Here is a 17,523-nt window from a genome sequence, read left to right as displayed (position 1 = left end):
CATCAGTGCATAGTATGGTAAAACGAGCGACCGCATTCCAATTCCTCGAATCGGTGCTAGAGAAGTCTAGTTTTCACTTGACGCAGCAAAGTTTGAATAGTAAGATTAAGCACCTCACAGGCAGCGGGTCTCCCCTGCTTGAATTTGACACGTCTGACCGAGATTCTCCTGCAGAAACTGCAAGACAAAGAGAAACCTGAGTCTTTTAACGGCTTCATGTGGCACCATTTGTGAGCATGGTGTCGAAAATTTTCTAAACGTGGCAGAAAGGAACAAAGTGACTATTGTTTTTTTTTTTCTGCGACATGTAAACTGGCTGGGTAATGCCAATAAATTTAGAGGTCCCCGAATGAACTGACGCATGGAAAGAAACATTCCAAGTCTTAGGTTACATGAGCTGTAGGCGTTGTGCATGCACACAATTCCACTCGCTTGCGAAACGATTTATACCAGACAAATTGGCCGATCCGTCAATGATCAAGCTCGTCTATTGCTGCTAAAGCTTTGCTCCACTGTGCCTTTCAGCCAATGCTGACAGGCATTCCAGTTCTGGGCAGGAGTGGGAATGAGCTATCCGATAAATCATGAGAGCAGACCGTATTAAAGCGAATGAGATGGCCTGCATTATTGGCACGTATGCAATGTTTTGCTGCAAAGAAAAGCACTTCAAGCACTTTTTTAGCAATGTGTTGTAATCTGCATGCTTGATGGTATACCGCGTTTGTGGCTTTCATGCGAAGCGCGCTTGGGTTTCCGTGTTAATTTGTTGGGAGGTCGTTCACAATGATGACTTTTTCCGAGACAGCGTTTGACCTGCGTTCAGTATCTCTTCTTGTCCCGTTTAGGAGCTGCGGGTTTCAGTATTTCATTATTATTTGGCATCAATTACCGCAAGATGGAATAGTGTTACAATTTTAATTTTATATGCATTTTTAATACACCGCACTAAAGCGTCAATTGCTCGAAACCTTTGTTAATTTATCTGCATATTACACAGGAGAACGTTTGAAAAAGAAAATACCCGATCGAAGTAAGAAGCTGCGACGTCAACAATGCAAGAAGCTGTTTCCATAACAGCGCAAGAAAAGTCTGCCTGAAAGGCTGTGTGATGTTTTTCTAAGACAATTACACCGACGCATTGAAGCTGACAACCTGGAATGAGGGTTATAAGCTGCATGTTGGTATTTCTTCTCTGCACTCAGCATGTACATGGTAGGTTGTTTCACGTCCACTAAGCTACTGACATAATCGTTCAACACTCGCGTAGCATTCATTCACCTGTCAGAAATATCTCATGGATGCGCTAAAATTAACAAGCTTCTTTGCTGTAGGCACTACGAGGCAAAACTAGCTATAGCAAATACAATACGTGTTGCAGAACACACACACGTAACCAGAGCGACGCAGGAACAGAAATGGCAACTGCTGCGCCATGGTAATATATCACTCTAGACAGCTGAATGGCTTTTGTGAGTTTATAACGATATATTTCGTGTTTTCGTCTTCACAAAGAAAAGCTGAAAATAGTACAACTCCCGCGACGGTTAAGCGTATGCGCGAATGCTGTAGACATCTCTCGCGTACGTTGTCCTCTGATTATGATGTGTCTTGTGTTGGGCAAAACCACGACCGTCTAAAATCTGACAAGGTGTGTCCCTAAGATGCCCGTAATTCAGCCTGGATTCAATCTGCAGCGGCGCTAAAGCGTATTTTTATCTGACAACGAGAAAATATGTACCTTGCAAACTGTAGTGGCACCTGCCGACAGACAGTATGACTACCGCGCCTTTAGGCTCTCTAGTTTGACGACGCCTTGCACGTCACTTGTCGCTTGTGACTTAGCACTCTCCGGTGGTGACGCTACATCACAGTAGCCTTAATCGCAAGTCTATTGACTGGTGACTGTGCACGCACTCTTTGTCTTGGGCTGCATGGCGATAAGTGTCTGAGATAGAGTAATACATGTTTTTTTTTCTTCGTGAATGGGAAGATATATCCACTGCATACTATGTTTCACAAGCCCGCTCGAACGCGTGCGATTAAGTTGTTATGTCAGTAAGTGATTAAGTGCTAAGCACTTAATCAGCATGTGGAAAATCATGTTGCATCTTGGGGTCATTGTACGGGGGTGGATAAAGTTGCCTAAACATATGCCATACCACATTTTATAAAGGGTTGAGTTGTAATTGTTATGGAGAATTGAGTTGTGGAGGCCGCCCAGCCATGGTGGTCTAGTGGTTATGGCGCTCGACTGCTAACCACAAGGTCGCGAGATTTTGATGGAGGCAAAAATGTTTGTGGCCCGTGTACTTAGATTTGGGTGCGTGTTAAAGAACCCCAGGTGGTCAAAAGTTCTAGAGCCCTCCACTACGGCTTCTCTAATAATCATATCGTGGTTTTGGGACGCCAAACACTAGATATTATTATAATTATTTAGTTGTGGAGGCTACCAGTAGAGTGCGCCGACGAAGCTATTGGGTCGATGTAAACTGGAGTGATATGCGAACAGGCTATTGACTGGGAATCAATATTACTTCAAATGGATATTTCACAAATTATTTGCAATGCATTTAAACACGTATCGATTGATTCAAGTTGACCTAAGGCTGCGTTGCTTCACTCCTGATAGCGCGACAACCATGAAAAAATTTAAGCAAACGATATAAGCTACGTCGTGCATTGGTTGACAAAGTATTTGACAAGGAAATCATTAAACGTCCTCATAAGCTTAATAAACTTTTCAGAAGTAGACCTCACAAACATTCGTACACGAACGATGACGCTAGCAAGCGAGCGTGATTCGAATCCACCTTGCAGCAATAGCAATTTGAAAACAATATTAAAGGGCTGACGCAGATGAGCAGCAGTGCAACACGTGCTTAAAAACTTTGAATCTTTGCAAGGAGGATGACATGTTGAAGGAGCCCTGGAAGACTTTTTTTGAGCATGGTCCGAAAACGCTGCCGATCGGTAGTCGAGGCTCCTGAGGCCATGTCAGCTAAACATTATAGCGCAACTTAGGAGGGTAATTAATGCGCAGCAAGCGACCTGGAAATTGCATTTCATTTTCAAAGTCAGCCAAATATAGCTTGCTTCTCTCTCGACAGATGATGCTATAATCCAAAACAACCACGCCAAAAGCACAAAGCACACGACCATTCGTTGACTTGGGCATCGTGAGCTGCATCGTTAACGCATCATCGTAGAAATTAGCGCGAAAGAAGGGGACAAGGAAATGACCACACGTTCGCGCTGTGAACGTGCGGTTCTTTCCTTGTCTTCGTTTTCCGCGCTCATTTATATACGATGGTGTTGTACCAAGTCACCCAGGAAGCCACTCTGCTGAAGTTAATCAATAGATACCACGGCCGCCGCTGGATGCCGCGACATGTCCGCGCTGCGCTGGTTAGGGCAGGGATTACAATAACTCACCAGCGCGCCCGGGATCACACTAAAAGTAAGGTGCGCGTTAAAAAAAAAGACAAGTGCTCAAGTTCGTGACGCGCTCTGACGAACGCACGTCGCTTCTTGCCGCCTTGTCATCGCCCCCTCCCCCTTGCGTTGATCTCAGCGTGATCGCTGGTACGAAATGAGAGAGAAAGTGGTTTATGCGTGCGACATATCTCTTTAATTCCGCTTGTACTTGATGGATTGTAAAAAAAATTGCTGCAGCTGATTGGGGAGGCAATAAACCCATTTAATAAATCCATTCGATGATCACTTGCAAAAGTATTGGAGGGCCTATTTGAGAGGGCTCCCATTCCTTGAGAAGGTTAAATATTTCGAATTGCTGGTATAAGTGCTCCAAGCAGGCCCGTAGCCAAGGGAAGGGGGGAGAAGGGTCGGGAGCCCCCCCCCCCCCCCCCGAAATTTTTATGATACATGGTGTTTTACCGAAAATAAACAATGAAAATAGGCGTTTTTCTCAAATAATCAAGCCTTTCAGCAAGTGCCCCCCCCCCGAAAAAAAATTCCTGTCTACGGGCCTGGCTCCAAGCAAAATGACACAATACCTTTCATAGATCACATATTTTCCTTAGCTTTTAGTGTCGTCGATCGCTTGGGCTGTAACATCCTCAAAAGGAAGACCCAATGAGTTAACTGAGCCTCGGCTGTATTGGAGTCATATTACGTGCAGTAGTGGTAATTGCATAATGTATAAATTGCCATGCATACACATTTACTGTAGCCGCAGCTAACGACATCTTCAGTGATCCGCCAGGCTAATAAATTAGTCTCAATGAATTGAAATATCCCTTTATTAAGCTTAATAGGGGGAATACTTTAGTCGTAAAATGAACAAGAAAACGTCGGAGAATCAGGGCTCATTAATATATGAATTAAAATGTTTGCAGGGTAGGTGCATGGTGCGAAAACTCACTAGAGAAATAATTACAGGTTACAGAGTGCATCGCACAGGGCACAAAAGAAATCTATTTTTTTTTAACACACATCCCCATTCCAACTCGCAATACCAGTCGTTGACATTTCTGTTGGAGTTTCACGTGTTGCTTTTTTCTTTTGTGAATTTCTCAGAGGCGTTCTTGCGTTCTAGATATTCTGCTTCAGCAAGACACTGCTTTCATGTTTAATGGGTAGAGCTTTATTATATAATTGCTCTAAACTCTAATGACTCTAAACTACATGCAATGTTTCTAGTAAAACCTCAAGATAGTACTTTATAGTCTATGGGTTATTGTCCTTAAAACTTTCTTATTTCATTGCAGGGTGGAACTGTTTTAAGAATTGCAGAACAAAAAAACGTATGTTGGATTCCTTAACCGTTTCACAATCTTTCCGCACTACCTACAATTGTAATCGAAAGAAATTATTGGAAAAAGACTGTTCTCAACTAAACAACACAAATAAAAAAAGGAAATGGTTGCTCTGAAACAAGGATCCTTTAAAATAGAAAGTTATAACACCGCAAAAAATGATACCTGACAATTTTCAATAAATTTAGACCAACTATTGGTGCAGCAGCACTGAAATGAGTGCTTATGAGAGGTAAAGGTGGAATAGTAGAAGGCTGTATGAATGAAACCTAAAACACAGCGCAAAGACAGGACAAAGGAAGTGACACACGGACTTCCTTCGTCCTGTCTTTTCGCTGTTTTTCAAGTTTTAAGTTATGTACCAACTAGCCCGCCTTTCGCCGCATCTCCAGTATGAATGAACTTTGATTGACGTGAGCTACGACACCATATAGAACAGCAGCAAACGTAGGGAAGATTTGATTTGCACTTTTTTCTTCGCGTTTCTTGACGCTTTGGAGGAGTGCATATCGAGTATCAGTGTTTATTACGTGCTTGTGGATGCGATATTTGCACGGGATTCACCACATGCGGTCTCCACGTATATGTTAAGAACTTCAGCTGCCGGACGGTTTGAATCATGATCATGTGCGTTAGTCGTCGGTACAGAGATCTGCCACGAGGCGGCAACATGAGTGCGTCCACATCAGGCGGTGCTACATCTACCAAACAACAATAGACATTATACAAGCACTGATATACCAATGCACTGAAGCAATCAACTACTTCTGTGACGACACGTTTCACTTTCGTGTTATACCGATTCCTATGACAGAGGGAATCAAACATCTGTTTATTTACAACATCTAAATTAGGCATTGATATAACAGCGGTTCTATTGATGAGCCGATCACTTATATACTGTTTCTAAACGACTAGCTCTATTGCAAACACCTAACTAAGGCTGCCATGCATTGTTTTCAGCTACTCCCTTGCCAACGCCGAGCACTTGTCTGAAGCTGCCTATCCTCGGATACTGCACTCCCTTGATCGAAGCTTGGTATTATGATTATAAGCACAAGAAGTGCACAAAAGTCAACCCCTCACTTTGCGGCGCAGGAAAAAACCTTTTCGGGAATGAATTGCACTGCAAACAAGCCTGTGCCAGTGAGTGTAAATATGAGAACTTTTCATCGATGAAATACATTTCCCAATTATAAATTTTTAATTTAAAGGAAACATTCATAAGGCTCACTTAATTATGACTGATGACGATTTCAGCTAACCTTGTTGCACACCACCGTCTCGAGAGCTCTTTATAATCGACTTCTCAACATACTCTGTACTTTTTAGTTAACGCTTTGAGCATGAGAACAAGCAAAAAATTCGTACACGTGCTCTTACCGTGTATGATGTCGATTTCCTAACAACCGTGACGGTTGCGTCTCCCCTAATTTTTCTTCAAAACAATAATTTCCTGCAGTTAAATATGTCATAAGCACAATCCCTAATTTCAGTGAAGCTCAGCTGGCAATTTATGGTTGCTGTTGCCCACGACACGAAGTGAGAAAGGATTGCTTTACAATCTGCCTCATTGCCTTTATGCATTATTTAAGAAACTTTTCACAATATAGCCTAACTTACTACAAGCTACGTCCTTTCCCGCCCGCTGATAAAAACGGAAGCATTTCTACTTGCTAAGGATACAAGGCAGCGAGTGCTCACTCTAATGGTTTCTTATATCAAAGATCAAGAACATATCTCATTCGATCTTTAGATTAGAATCTTTCTGTTCTTGCAACTTGATTGCTTGTTCAGGTGTATTTAATGAGGTTTTTTTTTGCTGCCTATTTGTACTTCCCCAACATTTCACGGTTGGATACTGTTTTTAAAATAGACCGGGATAAGTGGTCGATTGTAAAAGTATAATAAAAAAAATCACGTGTACCCTGATAGTACCTTCTTCCCTGTCTTTCTTTTTATCCTTTTAGCTCCTTTCCTGCGGTGTAGGGCAGCATGCCGTACACAGATCTGATTGATCTCCGTGCATTTGCTCCTCCTCTTTTACGGTTGCTATGATAAGAACTACCGTATTGTATGCATTACGCAGCAGAGGAATGATATGAATGTAATAAACGCAGACCTACTTGTCCGTACAAGGTGGAGATGAATAGCAAAATAACGGAACACAGTGAACATTATAATAGGACGGTGGCAAAAAAATCACAGCATATCCACGGAGTGAATGATGATGAGTGGGCGAAGCTGCGGAGGTTCTTCGGTAAACCGTGAATCTTCCGTGAATTCTGCCCAGTACATCATCACCGACGTGAGATCGGGCGCGTTTATACTAAAGGTTCGATGAGTTATGAAGACTTGCAGCTCCCTTTAATTTTACATGTACGCTGTGAATTTTCATTGTTTAGAAAACCATTGCTTTAGAAAACATCTGGCGTCTTTCGTTAAGCAGCTGGCGTCTTTTCGTTTTGCTTTAGAAACATCTGGCGTTCTTTCGTTTTCCTTTTAGAAAACATCTGGCGTCTTTCGTTGGTTTATTTCATCAATCAAGGGCGTTTTGAACAAAATTTTTATTGTTTAATCACGCACAGGAGAAATCTCACCAGGCACTACCTTGGAGGTAAACAATGGCTGCTAATGGGAATGAGAGACAGAAGAAGTCGGCTTTTAGCTAACACTTGCACTTCTACTTCTACTAACGTTTCCTACTGGAACATGCCAATGGCTGCTAATGGGGAATGAGAGACAGAAGAATTTGGCTTTTAGTTAACGCGCACGCTGCGAATTTTTTATTGTTCAACAACGCACAGGAAAAATCTCCCACCGGCACCACTTTGAAGGTCACGATCTGGTACTAGCGTTACGACTGGTTACGCACTACGACTACGACAACTACGAGGGACGAACGGGTGCCGCCTTAAGGAGCTTCGCCCCTAAAAACAGCATAAGTGAAATAGAGATATACCAACATTGCACGAAAGGAACCACAAGAATGGTGATTAAACGCGGATTTGCGCGTATAGACGAGCACAATGTTTGCCTGATTCATGTTTACCTAAAAATGAAAATCCATAAATGCTATTGTCGTGGGTGCACGCAGAGTATTGACAATTCGAGGTCAAGTAAGATAGTTTGTCGTCTTTGCGTGACTATCACGAGTCAGATTTAGAATAAGGTCAGAAACATAGTCCATGCACACACATCTGCTCCGAACGCTTAGGCAGGTTAACAAAAGTACACGTAAAACGAGAAGTGACTCCCAGGCAAAACAACTCACTGCTCTTGGCAACTATGCGCGTGGAAAAGAACCCCACCAACAATACTTTGCTTTCGCTTTCGTAAAACAGAGCCAAGAGAAAGTAATTGAAATTACCGTTATCTCATGTCTGACGAGCAGTAAGCACTAGAAACCGCAGTTATTGACACCGTTGTGCTTTGTGTGATGTTGCAGACGTTGTCATATAGGATTACCGCATTTCTCCGCACTTTCAGATCCCGTCGGACCAGCGCAGATTGTCTGCCTAACACCGCCAGTACTTGTAAGCTCTAGCCCATTTCTGCTGGGTTGGTATTTTGAAATTAAATGCTCATGCTGCAGAAGATTCAACTACACCTTGGGTTCCGCAAGTGCGAACAAATTTTCGACAGAACTGCAGTGTCAACAAGTGTGCCAGCGTAAGTACCACACGAACTCATGTGGCCAAACGGGAAACGAAATGGGACATTAAGTATAACATCAATAAGTAAGATTTGAAGTCCCCGTGGTCGCAACTATTCTTTACCTTTCATGATAGTTTATCATGGTGCGTTAAACTCAGCAACTGGGTGCTTGAAGCTATGAATTAGCAGTGTGAGAAGCGCCACCAATTGGACACTAAAAGTTTGAATGTGACTTCATTGGGAATAGAATGGTAAAATCAATGCCGAACTATACATAAATGGGTGCTATTGACAATAAATGTCTTGTTATATACAATACCAAGTAGTTGGATTCAAAGAATTTTATTTATTTATTTATTTATTTATTTATTTATTTATTTATTTATTTATTTATTTATTTATTTATTTATTTATTTATACGTAGTGCAAATATAGATAACCATTAATGGAGTAAGCACCAAACTCAAACCGGGATGCTACAAGGAATATCCACATAATGATGGTTGTTTTTACCCGACGAAATTTCCAAATGCTGTACGGAGACCAAACTGACGCATGCAATTATATACTAGTCAGTTCTGCAAGGAACGTTTTAAGAGAATGAATAAATAGAGGCCAGTAACGAGTTATGCTTGAAAAATTACTGAGTTTGAAAATATCAGAGCCTGCATTAAAAGCAAGGCATGTTGTTGGGCTAGTCGGTTTATTGTTTCAAAAAGGTTTTAAGCTGCGCGCTGAAGATGGGACGACAACAGGAACACATACGCACACACACACAAGCGCAGAATTAATAAACTTCATTTTGATGTGTTCGGATGTCTCCCGCAAAGACTGTTACCAACGCTCGGCGCAGACCACTCCACAATGCTTGAGGAGCTTCTCGTCTGGTTGAATTATTCCGTTGATGTTATGCGCAGAATGCGAATAGCGAAGTTGATTCTAGAGCTTGTACAAGCACCAGCGATAACACTCCAAAGTTCGATGCACGATACATAAAAGCCGGCGCGTTCCAGTGATGATCAGTTTATCGACGGCCGACGCTCAATTCGCCGTTATCAGTATACATTGTGTATTGCTGTAGCGTGACTTTCCGTTTCCCGGCCACAAGTTCGGCCACATAAAGATATTGTAGGAAGTGCTATCAAAGTTTCAGCGCCATGCCACCAAACAACTGCCTTTGCGGATTCATGCTTCGCTGCTGCATGTATTTAACGGGCTATACCTTCTTTGCATACGGGTGCATTCCCAGATGTACAGGCGCGACCACTAGTAGAGGTAACACGAAGCGGGTGGCTGTACGCCGCGGGGCGCCACGACGGGCGCCGCGCGAAGTATTGCGGCGCAAGCGCAATCGATGCCAGAGGCGGAGTTAGCTGCGCGTCGTCTGTTACGGTTTCCACCACTTCGCCGCGAGCGGTGAAAGCTAGATTGCGCGCGCGCTTTACCAGAGCGCTTGCGGCGAAGTTGGAGGAACCGTAGCAGACGACGCGCCGCTAACTCCGCCTCTGCCATCGATTGCGCTTGCGCCGCAATACTTCGCGCGGCGCCCGTCGTGGCGCTCCGCGGGGTGCAGCCACCCACTCCGTGTTACCTCTAACAGTGGTCGCGCTTGTACGTGGAGCAGCCAAGACAAGCAGAAAGGTCGGACTAAACATATCGGGGGAGCTCATGCTGGAAAAATGCGTTCGAAAAAGGGAAACCGATAAACTAGGCTCTTGGCTTTAGTCGAAAGACTGCGTGGCTACTGGGCATGTGATGTAATGAGGGTACGGGCTGCGAGGCTGGCGATGCAGTGACGCATATCTATTAACGTCGGAAAAGATTTGGTTTTTGCCTAGAAATATGGGAGATTCGGAAACATTTATTTACGAAGGAAGTTGGAGTGATATGGCAATTGTCGAGACAGAACGCTACAGTTGGAATAACGGTTAGAATCAGAAACAGGAAACTTTCTGCGATCTGAGCAGTTTTCGCGCCGAAATGTAATCGCACTTGTAATAAGACCCCCATTGGCCCTCTGAAGCTATGGCGGCTCAGAAAAATAAGAAGGTTTTTAAATTAGTTTTACTCTTGAAAATATTACTTAGCTCCTTCGCTACAGCACAATTCAAACCCTTTTTTCATCATACATTCCTTGAGCGCTCGTTAAAATTTCTAGCAGTATTTTTATAATTTTACGCCGGCTCTGGCGACGCCCGATTCTCAAGGTTTTTTTTTATATTTTCAATCTTCCATCTTCCCCGGAATTTCCGCTTTGTGCTGCACGAACAAACACAAATTTGTGACTTTTTTCGACGCTTCGGTTCAAATATAAACCAAGTGCATGCGCAAATCTACGAAAATTACTACGCATGCATGTTCTCGATTACAAATAACTGAATGGGGCAACGATTGCCACACAACTTTTTGTAGCTTCGCCCTGCAAACTGCTCGATTACAATTTTCGAACCGTGCATGAACCGTTGCCCTTGCAGCGGTTGTCCCTAGGGCTTATGTGCCACAACATGAACTTTGAGAAATGCTCTCAAGTATGTGTGGCCAAGTATGGAGGTCAGTTTGTGTTTGCGATTTCCACGTGCCCTTGGATAAAGGTAGACAAATTCGTGTGTGCTCGGGATGATAAATCATTGTACAGGGGATGTCCCTGGAGTCAATGGTTCGAGAAGTGGTCTTGTCTTCATCCAGGCAGTTGCTGCCTTGAAGAAGGCAAGACCATTTGTCGAAATGTTGGTTCGACTCCATCTCTTCAGGCTTCCATCTTCTCCTGAGCTTCTGCTATATGCTCGTGTCATTTATAAGGTGATTGGCCTATTCCATTGTAGTCATGTGCCAACAAGTGCGAGAGCTCACCTAGTTGAATGCACCAAGGTTACATTTAAGGATAATCATGGTGTGGTCGCTGCGAACCATTAGGAGATTTTTAGCAGAATGGGAACAAAACTGAGCGAAACCAATGAGGTAGAAACTGTGAGATCCTAGCGAAAAGGAAGAAAGCATCACATCTGCAATTTGCATTCGTGTCACGAATAATTAAGGGTCGTGCATTGTCTCCTCTACTAGTTCCGTACGTGGTCACAGCTTGGTAGCAAACTTGTGATGAAAACTGGAGGTGATTCGAAGATGACCTTCAGTTAAGGCGCGTCTACAAGAACACAAGGTGGTCATAATTTTTCCGAAATACCCCATTGTGCCATGCATCACAACAGCATCGTGGCTTAGGCAAGTAGAGTACCGTGTGTTTCTAATTATTCATGCGCTATACACCTTTCAAACTTACTCAGAGATAATTGTTCGTCTCATTCCTGTTTTTTTTTTTCAGCGAACAAAACACCAAAAGCGGTATGCAGCCAGAAACCAGTACCGCAACGGTGCTTGCTCCAAAAGCTTCATTGGTACTTCGATCAACGTAGAAACATGTGTTTTCGTTTTGCTCAAGGTAAATGTGCCAAAAATAGGAACGGCTTCAAGTCATTCACAAAGTGCATGGAAAGGTGTAGTTGTAAGTATGTTACGTTTATTCCTAATCCTTAATATTTCACCAAAACTCTCCCAGACGAAATAAGCTCCACGAGAATGTTTTTTTTTTCAAGCACAACTTTTAGAACAACCGATTACGCATATAAAACACACAGACGTGGCATACCTTAGGGGCTCATTTTTACTGCGAACACCAGCATTACAAAATATAGGTGATACAAGTACAGATGGCCGGAAGGTAGCCGTAGACTAGATAGCAAAATGAGACATGGCGCTACGAGAGCCCTAGACGAACTCTTTATTTTACCGCGTCCCCATCTTTCAGTCCCTAGGCGTGACGACACAACACACAAAGCAACAGCGCCGCGTGAGGGTGCTGCGTGTTAGCTATTAACATTGTGACACTCCTCCCCTCTTAAGAGGAATAACTACAGGGAGTACCTAAGCACTGGTTTCCTCGACCTTTTGCTGCTTCGCAACATTGATGTGCAAGGCGCAGCCACGGAAGAGTCACTCCCCACATGAACACCACTGTTGCTTGCGGTAACGTCAGTGTTTATGGCACAGCCCCTCTCAGGCGAACTTGTAGACAGCTCGACAGCCTCTTCCTCCGGCATGTCTGGAACAGTTGATTCAAGGAGAGGAGGATGTTCCCGTTGTGCTATGGCCTCAGCACTAGCATGGTGAAGCGCATCCGTTTTAGACGTAGCTGGTGGACCTGTCTGGGCAAGACGCAAGTGGTCACCGTGTCGGTTCCATATAGACCTATCACCGAGAATGACGTGGGCCGACGGCGGAGTGACGTCCACAACACTGGCCCGCACCCATGGTGCTCCCTGACGCAAGTTTCGCGGATACACGCTGTCTCCTTGTTGCAATGACGGAGCCTGCCGGGATCCTCTGCCGGCATGCAGCTTCTGCTTAAGTTGCCTCAGAAGTACCGACGTCTGCAGGCTTGGCCGCGAGACATCCAACGCCGTCTTGAAGTCTCTGCCTGTCAGGAGTTCGCATGATGGCCGGCCCGTTACTTCGTGAGGTGTAGTCCTGTAGTGGAATAAGAACCGGTACAGTTGTGTTTGACAGTTGAACCGGGACAGTTTGTTTTTGACACTCTGTACTGCTCGCTCTGCGGCAGCGTTGGACGCAGGGTGATACGGCGGTACCAGCATGCGGCGTATTCCATGTCGAGTCAAGAAGTCCAGGTACTGTGCACTGGTAAAAGCAGGACCATTGTCCGAAATTATGATGTCGGGGAGGACGCGTGCTGGGCGAATGCCATTCTCAAGGCAGAAAGGGTAGCGTCTGCTGATGTGGAAGACACAGGGAAGACTTCTGTCCATTTCTAGAAGGCGTCCACTATAACCAAGAATGTATGCCCTAGAAATGGTCCCCCGAAATCAATGTGAAGCCTAAACCAGGGTCACTGTGGAAAAGGCCAGGGTGTCTGCTGTACTGGCTAGACAGCTCAATGTTGAGCCTGGCACGTAGCGCAGCCCTTCACACTGTTACAATGTCATTGTCAATGCCTGGCCACCAGACATGGTTCCTGGCGATGATCTTGCTCTTTCCAATACCCGGGTGGCTCGCATGGAGCACACCAAGTACCTGGGCCAGCAATTTTTTTCGGAATCACGACTCTTGATCCCCATAGTAGAGAGCCTTCATGGCTCTCTACTATGGGGATCAATGAGACATGGCGCTACGAGAGCCCAAAACGAACTAACTCTTTATTTTCCCGCGTCCCCATCTTTCAGTCCCCAGGCGTGACGCCACAACACACAAAGCAACAGCGCCGCGCGAGGGCGTTGCGTGTTAGCTATTAATATTGTGACACGAAATATTCACGATAAGCCCTCGGAGAGTAGTGAAAAGCAACAAGGTGAAATATTTTACAGTAGCAAACGTAAAAATAAACACACAATAACACGTGGCCCTCCACAAATGAAGGGCGCCAAGTTTCTGCTTAAGGGATTACAACTTCAGCGTACTTGCAACAACTACAAGTAATCACGTCGAACTGCTTTTCTTGTAGGCGATTTTCCGCAGCGGCGCACGGGCGCTGCCATGTTTGATCACGTGATCGTAACTGGCCTTCCCCCAGCCATTTGCCCCAGCCAACGCATTGTGCCAGCGAAGCGGCCGTGGCCGTACTACACAAGCTGGTTGCTGCAGGGTGTAAGCAAGTCACATGCTTGCGCAGCAAAACATAGTTCTACATGTAATCGCCTCAGAGTTGAAAACGTTGAGACATCTGCGTTTGTTTGGTACGTACCACGCCACAACGATAAGGGATATGTTTATTCTGCGCCGTATTTATGGTGTATGTCTTTAATTGTTGTATTAGCAACCGCCAGTAGCAGGGGTTACAAGCCAACATGGCGGCACCCACGCAGACGCGACACCCCGCTTCGATCCGAACTCGCGCTTGCTACTCGCCCACTGTCCTCACAGCAATAAATAAACGGCAAAATCGGCCATCGCTTTGCGTCAGCTCACGCTGGAGAAGAAACGTCAGGTATGCTTTGTCTTTATTATTGCGATCAGCTGTGTTTATTTAGCCATGCCTGCTAAGCCTTGTCTCGGACTATATGAGAATGAATCTTGGAAATACTGCAAAATACCGACGAGTACATCGCTCTCGAAGCTTCAGGACGCGAATATAAAGCAAATAAATGCGTAGGTTTTGAACTTATGGGCCACACAGCGCAGGACGACGACGTGATAAATTCGAGGCGGAAGGAAACTACATCCACAGGTGCCGCCATGTTTACTTTTCCGGCGCTGCCGTATGCGCCGTCTGCTCGCTTTTACTCGTGTGCGCGCAGACGCTATGGGAACGCCGAGCAGACGACGCGACGCGGATGGAGACATATCGAGCAGCGCTGCCAAAGGCCGCGGCAGGGGGATGGCCATGGAGACGGTCACGGTAGGGGGACGGCCACGGTGCGGTGGCGCCAGCGGCGCCATCTAGTTTGATTTAATAAACCAGCTGCGGAAAATCGTCTATAGCCTAAATTTTTACTTGTTTCACTGTAATGCACAATGCAATGAAAATATCGTTTGAGTGATCACTTATATGGAGCAATTTGCATTATTACGTGATGCCACAAGTGACCACGCAGTTTAAAACAATTCACATTGGTGAGAATAACGAAGAAGGCAAATGGACGACCCTCAAGGCTGCGCAAGCCCTCACAAGCAAATATTAGTGCTCTGCAGCTGCTTCCTCGTTTTCACGATGTGACAAATGTTAACCGGCTAACCGAACTATCACGACTATGGTTCGGTAGCGATAGTCATTCCTTCCCGTTTTCGTTAGCTCTAGCTGGCGTTCCCTGTCTGAGCCTCCGTAACCGAGAAGTCGTGCCCTCCATAGAAGACTCACGTGTGAACATTGTTTAACGTGAGTGCATTTCGGCTTCAAAAGTATTTGTAAGTTGCAATAAGAACCCCACTTAAAATGCTCAGCTTTCAGCCATTCTTCAAAAAATGACCGTAGGACGCTCCGTTTCTGCCACAGCCTCTCCCTCCACCATAAACACTGCACATTTAGATATTTAGCTAGAATATATATTTCGCTTACATGCGAGGGACATAGACCAAACAGGATCTATCCGGATACGCTATTCAACCGCATACAGGAGCCATCAGTGTTGTTTGTGATAAACATTGTATTTGTGAAAATGATCATAACTGTATCCTAACAAAGAGTAAACTTTCGTGTCACTCAGACGTTTTACGTTTATGTTCCAGACTACCTGCCGACAACTGTTTCCAATAACGCAACTGAAAACCAAGGTCCAGAGTAGACGGTTATGTTCGTCATACGTTGGTTCGTGATAACTTTACAAGTTCCTCAACCTGCTCCTCAACCTGCTCAATTTTCCGCATGACTCTGATGGAAGGCTTTAAATAAAACGAACTTTTCGTAGCATTTTTAGAATGATTTGTCATGCACAACTAACAAACATGTTGAACTGCAACTGTAGTGTATGGGCTCAGGGCCGTGGCTTCAGAGCGAGTTGGCAGTCGAGGCTCTCCGCCACAACACGGGTTGCGAAACCGTTTAAGACACAACCTTTGTTAGTGAAAGGCCGCGGATGAACTGCCTCTTGGGTCTTAAGTTGTCCAACACTTTCTCCTCCATCGGCTTCACAGCTGGCTAGCTACTCATCACCACCGCAAGCACCATGGTCGCACTCTGCTTCGGCCGCATCATCAACGGCTGTTTCACGAGCCTGGTGTCACTCGCCAGAACCGTGTACGTGTCCTAGATCAGCCAGCGCCAGGTACGTGGCACGCTCTCTACTGTTATCCAGCCATAAGCGCGCGCGGGGTTCCAAAGAGAGGGCAAAGTTTATCTCAGCGCCCCCCCCCCCCCCGACTCGCTTGTTGGTCTAATCCAAGAGACGACATGCTTAACAACGGATGAAAAAATTAAAATGAAGTGATGACGTGCTTCTCATAATAGCCTGCCTTTGGTCCTTGGTTCTCCTGGAGTAAAGATGGGCAGTAAAGAGCTCTTGGAATGCGACATCAGGCCTTCGTACGCCATTATCGTCAAGAACCTGCGTGGCCATAACCCTGCTCTTTGCACACTGACGGAAAAGGTACGCTTGAGTAAAAGCATGGGGCAGACTTTGCGCCCCCCACCCTTAGGTGAATTATGAGGGCGCGCCCCCCTGGCCCCCTTCGTGCGGACACCTATGCATCTAGCTGTCCATCGCCATCCGAGTCCTCCGTGTGTTTCTTTCGGCAAGTACCTGAGCTCAATTACTTTAGCCATACTCTAACTCACAATGCCGGCAGGAATGGCCTCGCTCATGCTTTTCTTATCGGGGTCGCCGTGCTGGCTGCTGCAGAAGGACAACCGCGAGGACGCCCTCAAGGCTCTCCACTTTCTGTACTGCTAGGGGACAGACTACGAAACGGAGCGCAACGACATCGAGATGAATCTCAAGACGAATCTTTCCGACGTCTTCCACGTAAATTAACTGCAGAAACCGCTCATCTACAAGCAAATCCTCACCAGCATTTTTCTCATGTTTACCTAACAGATGTCGAGAATCGACGTTGCCACGTTTTGCGATATGTCTACCGTTCAGTCAGGGGGCACAATCTTTATTCGTGGAAGGCCCCAGGCCGGGGGTCTTCCAAGACCATAAATTTGGGTAAGTTTGTAGGTAACCATACTTGAGGAAGGAACGCAATACAGGCGCGTTCACACCTGCGACTAGCACAGGTCACGCCACCAAGTTAGTCTCAAAGCGAATAGTCGCAAACGATCCCAAATGGCCGCTTTGATCGCAAACCGACTGTTTTGTGTCAGTCGCTCGCTGCTCGTTTTTTCAGTCACACGACTACATTCGCAAACCTCCGAACCAATAGATGTGCAGAAACAGAAGATCAGTTTACTTTACCGGGCAAATGCAATGCTAGCATACGTGAATTCTGTGTGACGACGGGTATATGTCGCACGTACGTGTGGACATCCGTCGTGTAGAGTCGCTTCTTGATTGCCAGTGACAAATGATCGCTCGACCGGTGCTGGTCGCAGGTGTGAACGAGCTTTAATACTACGACACAAGAAGGAGCAAGAAGACCACACAAGCGC

At 45.3% G+C, this 17,523-nt stretch overlaps 2 protein-coding genes across 2 annotated transcripts in view; both read left to right on the top strand.

The window, feature by feature from the left end:
- The window catches only part of LOC119373398 (tissue factor pathway inhibitor 2), a 28,645-nt gene extending 28,076 nt beyond the window's left edge, over positions 1–569 (top strand). The window contains exon 6 of the mRNA XM_037643427.2: positions 526–569. Within this exon, the coding sequence (XP_037499355.2) occupies positions 526–569 (44 nt within the window). The remainder of the gene's footprint in view (positions 1–525) is intronic.
- Positions 570–1,001: 432 nt separating this feature from the next.
- Positions 1,002–15,843, top strand: LOC119373496 (papilin). Its single transcript, XM_037643542.2, has 6 exons — positions 1,002–1,212; positions 4,728–4,763; positions 5,739–5,921; positions 8,265–8,447; positions 11,752–11,931; positions 15,663–15,843. The coding sequence occupies exons 1-6, from the start codon at positions 1,158–1,160 to the stop codon at positions 15,716–15,718; spliced, it is 693 nt and encodes a 230-aa protein (XP_037499470.1). The 5' UTR covers positions 1,002–1,157; the 3' UTR covers positions 15,719–15,843.
- Positions 15,844–17,523: the final 1,680 nt, after the last annotated feature.

Source organism: Rhipicephalus sanguineus, chromosome 11, assembly GCF_013339695.2.
Source record: "Rhipicephalus sanguineus isolate Rsan-2018 chromosome 11, BIME_Rsan_1.4, whole genome shotgun sequence".
In the NCBI taxonomy this organism is placed as follows: Eukaryota; Metazoa; Arthropoda; class Arachnida; order Ixodida; family Ixodidae; genus Rhipicephalus; species Rhipicephalus sanguineus.
The sequence above is the reverse complement of the archived record's forward strand: the minus strand, read 5'-3'. Positions and strand labels throughout refer to the sequence as shown.

What these genes read in the sequence shown, in the direction of transcription:
- LOC119373496 (XM_037643542.2), top strand. Translation starts at nt 1,158, where the DNA reads ATGAGGGTTATAAGCTGCATGTTGGTATTTCTTCTCTGCACTCAGCAT. An exon ending in CTGCACTCAGCATGTACATG is followed by an intron (nt 1,213 to 4,727) that starts GTAGGTTGTTTC and finishes ATTTCATTGCAG; the next exon opens with GGTGGAACTGTTTTAAGAAT. An exon ending in CTGCAAACAAGCCTGTGCCA is followed by an intron (nt 5,922 to 8,264) that starts GTGAGTGTAAAT and finishes CCGCACTTTCAG; the next exon opens with ATCCCGTCGGACCAGCGCAG.